The 5,892-nt window shown below is 40.3% G+C and overlaps 1 protein-coding gene across 1 annotated transcript; it reads right to left on the bottom strand.

The window, feature by feature from the left end:
* Positions 1-1,733: 1,733 nt before the first annotated feature.
* On the bottom strand, positions 1,734-3,805 carry LOC104949189 (multidrug resistance-associated protein 1-like; the record flags this gene model as incomplete). Its single annotated transcript, XM_010775496.1, has 5 exons — positions 3,749-3,805; positions 3,212-3,340; positions 2,438-2,575; positions 2,127-2,252; positions 1,734-1,795 (listed from the first exon to the last, which is right to left on the bottom strand). Coding segments are annotated over exons 1-5 (512 nt in total), but the record flags the coding sequence as incomplete, so codon positions are not given.
* Positions 3,806-5,892: the final 2,087 nt, after the last annotated feature.

Here is a 5,892-nt window from a genome sequence, read left to right as displayed (position 1 = left end):
AAATGTATATTTAGTTTTCGTTGACGAGACGAGACGGGACTAAGGTGTTAATGGTAGACATTCAAAATGCAGGGTATTTTCCCCCAATTGTCCGTCTTGTCTGTCAAAATGCATCTTACGTTTCTAACTTGCAATATCATTATCTCCGCTCTCTTCACTCCAGAAGACCGATCTCCCTGTGTCTCTCTGTGTGCGGGGGGCGGGGCCTAACAGACACGCTGCAGCGGCACACAGAGATCTGCGGGGGACGGAGCATTCAGAAGGGAGTGGGACACATGCTGGAGTCCTTCAAGTTTGAATGACTTTGTATACTGCAGGGTAGCTTGTGAATTTACTCCAGGTGGAACTAAAGTCTGATTTAACACTTGATTAGATTTCACATCATGCATCCACATCTGTAAAGTAACTAAAAGGTATTAAATACATGTTGTGGAGTAGAAACACAGTAGCAACACATTTAAATACTCCAGTAAAGTACAAGTACCTCAACATTGTACTCAAGTACAGTACAATATTTTAACATAATTATATATATTTCATTTATTTCACATTTAAATAAAGCAATTAATTCGGTTAACAATTTGTTAGTTTTTCCCTTTAAAAAATAACAAAAAGTAAATACAAGAATACGTTAAAGTACCGGATCGATAAGCAGTATCGATGAGACTAGTAGTACCGTAGAAAACCTTAACGATACCCATCCCTAGATATTACACAAGTAAAGTGTTAAGAGAGTGAAATGTTGCTTTACGAATTTCAACACTTGATACTGTCACATTGATTCCAATTTCAGATAGGCCTACCTGTATTTGCCTGACTGAATTGGTTTAAAGAAGGAAACATTTTGACTAAAAGTTGACTAAAATGTAATTTTTTCATCCGACTAAAAGTAGACTAAAACGTTTTGAGTTTTCGTCGACTAAAACTAGACTAAAACTATGAAGGATAGGAATGACTCAAATGTGACTAAAACTAATAACCATTTTCGTCCAAAAACTAAGACTAAGACTAAATCAAAAACAGCTGCCAAAATTAACACTGATAGGGATTGATAAATAACTTAGTAACCCTATCCAGCTTGATGCAAATCAACCACTCTTGATAATAGGTCTTCTGCCTCTTTTACAAATATTTTTGAGTGATTATTATAAGTCAAAATAGCTTGTACAACGCTTCTAATCTTGTTTCACTGATTAAAACGAGGTTTGCTAACTCATACCACTTTTTTTTTTTAAGTCTAGGGGTTCACATACTTTTTCCAACTGAATGTCTTCAATATTGACAAGAACAAAATACACAGTGTTCTATTAGTAGAAACTGATTGTGTTTGTTCATTATTGTATATTAGGTGAAGATCAGACCATGCAGGTTATTCCATAGGGTTCACCTGCCTCTTCTTGCCACTGTGTGTGTGTGTTTATGCATGTCTTTTTTTTTAAAGAATAGTTTTTGGCCATTAGTGCCTTTGACTTAGACTCAGATTTGAAAGGGGGACACGGAGGAAGAACTTGTGCAAATGGTTCCCAAGCCGCATGCTCTACAAGGCGAGCTGTCCGGTGTATATTTTGTGCATTTCTCTTACGGTTATCCTTCTAGATTCTTTAATAAGAGGAAACAACTGAAGAATGGACACAGCAAGTAAAGAGTCTAAAAGTTGTCATTAGACTGCAAAAATGTATATAGAAACAAATATTAGCCTGACATCCAAAGGAATACATAAATCGGCTGCTCACCTGTTGATCCACCAAAAGGTAATTCTGGAGAGAAAAGGAGCTCCAGGCTCAGGGCAGGGGTTCTGAAGACAAAAACATTAAGTTAGACCCCAAATATTTGTATTCTGCTAAGATACTGATCCCAGAATGAGGAGTAAGCATCTAATGGAGCACAGTGATTATTCAATAGTTGTGCATCTATTTAAGATCCACTGACTAAGGATAGAAGCAAACGCAGTCCCCCACCTTAATTAGGAGACAAGTAGCAAAGACACTTTGTTAGCTGAAAAGAACAGAGGCATGATGGTTATTGAATTTGGCCCATTGATTTGTCCAATTCACCAACCAATCCAGAGATAAAAAGTGAGGCAGGAAGCAGAAACAGAGCAAGTGGACAGTGTGAAGGAAACTCACCGGGTCTTTGATGGCCTGGGAAAACAGGGGGTGTTTGTCCGTCAGGCAGGACAGGAACAGAGAGACCAGCAGCAGGAAGTAGTAGATATAGAAGGTGGTGTACCTCCACAGAGACACTGTCCACAGCTGGAAAGAAAGTTTGAACCCATTGAACTTGCTGTTGTAAGGTATTGCTTATTTTGTTTAACCATCTGAGGGAACTGTGTTCATGGTCCTGGGAATAACTACTAACCTGTACCCAGCCAAACATGTTGCATATCAATAGGTTTTTAAAGACTCCATTAATCCAAATGTAGGTATTCAAGACTGACCTGCTCCAGGGCCTGGAGGATCTTGGACCTGAAGGTGACCGTGGCACACAGCAGGGCCAGCAGCCAGTAGATCAGCAGAACACCACACGACTGAACCCCTTTCATCCGTTCATACTGGATCAACAGTGTGGCAAGCAACTACAGCAAAAACACATTTAAAAAAGGCATTTATACACCATACGTGAACAAACATACAAATATTACCTGAAAAAGTAATGACATTGCAACAAAAAAAAACTCTTCTTGTTCTGGTTACAGCTTTACCACTATCTTTACAAGCTAAAAACAAGTTTTTTTGTTTGTTAAAGGCCTGCAACCTTCTTTCGATTACATATCAGGCCTAGTGATGCTTTTGGGGAAATGCAGCACATGGCTAGAAAAAGGCTTAGCATAAAACATATATGTATGAATGGAGTGTAAGGCGTTTTGCACTTTTGTAAAGGTGCAAAGGTTATTGGGATCATAGAATCCCCAGTTTGAGTATCATTTTTCTTTTGAGCTACACACATGAGCCTTGCACTGAATTTGATGATGTATACTATGTGCAAATAAACTACGCTCAGAGAAAATATTCAGTTCTTAGTTCTCTTTTATCATTCTTGTAATCTTCACAATAATGCAAATAAAACTAAAAACACATTTAACTAGAACCAGATATTTTCAGAAAACAAAACTACAGCCACAAAAAACGAAGGATTAAAGACTCCAATCTCTTAAAAATACAACAAACCCTTTCTTAACCTTTCTATATAAATGACAAAGATAAACTCTCACCATGGTGAGGCCCAGTATCATTGGGCTGACCAGGTGCACAGGGGCGGGGATGCTGCTGCCATGACCTCTTTCCCAGAAAGAATAGAACACGTCCGACCAGCAGATCACCCACAGCAGAACGCCAACAGCCTGCAGGGCAGAAGAACAAACCGCAGTTTCTGACTAGTTTTATTTATTTATTTTAACTAACATAAAACAATTGCTGTTTTATTAAAAAAAATTGCACATGGTTGTCATTGTATGTGATAAAATTTTCCAGGACAATCTTGAAATAATAAGTGCACGATAACAGGTGGCATAGTGTGTGTTGGTTAAAACACACTTCAACAACAACAACAACAACAACATACACCACAGGAACACCAAAATGGATCATTCAGGATAAGGTGTACAGCTGGCATCAGTAACTGGTCACTGTTTTAAAAAAGGAGCACAATGCAACAATGCAGGAGCACAATGCAGGAGCACTCTAAAAGGCCATGTTCATATGTCCATATTCAGCGGAATGTGCACTACAAAAAAATCAAAAGGCTCTACTAAGCTTGGCCCAAGGTACCGCAGCATCAGGACGAAGGCCAGCAGACTCAGTTTCATCCCGCAGACCATAAGACTGTTGAACTCATGAGCTTTTTAAAAAGCTTCACTTACAGTATGTTAGGTTAAATACAGTTATAACAACAAGTAGTGTTTTTTCAACTGTACAGTATTGTATTTGACATGACTCTGAATACAGATGCAGACAGACCATGGGTCACAGGAGGGAGGGGATGTTGATCAGGATTGGTTTAGGATGGGCGTAATCACACGTATCAACCAATGAGAGCATTTGGGGCGGGCTTAAGACTGCTGCAGCGCTCACATGAACGGAAACAGAAAGCAGTACAGAACTCTGACAGAGGCTGCATCTCGCTTCTCTTAAATGCAATCCTCGCGTCCCTCACTTGCATATTTTCCTTGCGTCTTAGTCCCTCCCACCAGGGAAGCATGGAGAGACGCAAGGGGTGCATCTCACTTCGGTTATTTTTTATTTCCTCGCTCCTCGGGCTCGGTATCCGCGGAAGTTGATTTGTCTGCGCCATCTTGAGTAGCGTCCCAGTGGCCTTATTTTTGCCGGAGGTTCGAGGATCGAGGAGTGATAATGGAGGAGCGATAATCGAGGAACTACCAGACCATCCTCAGGTGAAACCCTCAGATACTCTCCCCACCCCCTTACTGTGTATCGCTCACTGATTGGATGATGCAGTGCATGCACTGATCTGATGCTTCTTGACATGAGAGCAGTTTCCCAGCGGAGTGAAGAAAATACATGAACCTCACGGGAGTCACTCCTCAGCTTATACCGTGTTTTGTTTCAATTCATGTATCATTCAGTTACAAATATGTGATATATCTGAACAACAAAGTGGTCAAAAATCATTTTATGCATTTATTGGAAACATTTTCATGATCGCTTTTTTTCGTTTTACATTTTGTCATTTCCATTCAGTCAGTTATTAAGTGTTATTAAAATGTTAATTTTGGCCAACTCTGCATCTTTGTGCAGCGTATACTCAAACAGCGATAGGAAGAGCCCACTGCCTGACGTAGTGTTCACCTCTGAGAGGGAGTTGGTTGACACTTGAAAGCTAAAAGCTATAATATCAACGACAGCTGACACGTAATAACGGTTCCGTGCCAGCTGATCTGCACCAAAGTACTAATTTCCTATTTGTTTCCTAGCGTATCTGTCTCTCTCTCCACAAACTCTCACATGAAATGTGTTCTTTTGATGCGGCATGCCTTAGCAGTCCTTTATCAGTCTGTAATGCGTGTCTCCAGTTGCAAAAACCTTTGACAGTAAAAGCTGCATCAGATGAAGACGTATTTACTTTAAACTGTCTACAGGGGAAACCAAATGCTGCGTCTGCTTTTAACGAGTCTTCAAGCCATGGTCTGTTGTTGTACCATGCAGTGGCAAAAGTGCGCTTCTTTCCTGAAAACAATCTCCCTGGATAACGATTCAGTTTCACCTGGTTGGGTTTATTAACCCCAAGATCATCTGGGGCTGTTGGTCTTTGAGCGGTTGCTGGTCCAATAGTACCTGTTGATGTTCTGCAAGGTAGCGTCTGTAGTGGTATGGGCTCAGAACAGTCTCATAAGACACACATGCACACAGAAGGATTCACACTTGTATTTCATGATCCGCAAAAGGATTCACACTTGTATTTCCGGATCCACACTTGTGTTTTTAAATGCACACACAAATGTGTTCCGTTTCATATACATGTAAATAAAATCCAAATACAGAAAAAAAAGTTTTACATATGTAATTTTGATCCACACATATTTGTTTTCCGTTTAAATCCCCTGAACCTTCAAACACAAACCGCTTTTTGTGCACGGATCGCTGTGCATTCGTTTATGGGTTTTTTGAGACTCCCCTGACGCTCACCCGATTCGTACTTGTAATTTTTTCTATCTATAGCCAATCAGATGTCTCCTCAATTCTAAGCCAATCACATGAGCGCGCCCCCACGAGGGTAGATTTCTTGCGTTCATGACGTAGCGCTTCAAGTATGCATTTTGCGCTGTCCAATGTTTTTAATTTTTATAAATAATAAAAATCGTGTTTATTGGGGGAGGGCAGGAATGTCAAATGGGAGGGCCTGGCCCTCCCACGGCGCCGGGCATGGTATAAACTG

This window comes from Notothenia coriiceps, unplaced genomic scaffold (assembly GCF_000735185.1).
Source record: "Notothenia coriiceps isolate Sejong01 unplaced genomic scaffold, NC01 NC01_scaffold00015785, whole genome shotgun sequence".
Lineage (NCBI taxonomy): Eukaryota > Metazoa > Chordata > Actinopteri > Perciformes > Nototheniidae > Notothenia > Notothenia coriiceps.
Note: the sequence above shows the minus strand (reverse complement) of the source record. Positions and strands in the feature narration are given on the sequence as shown.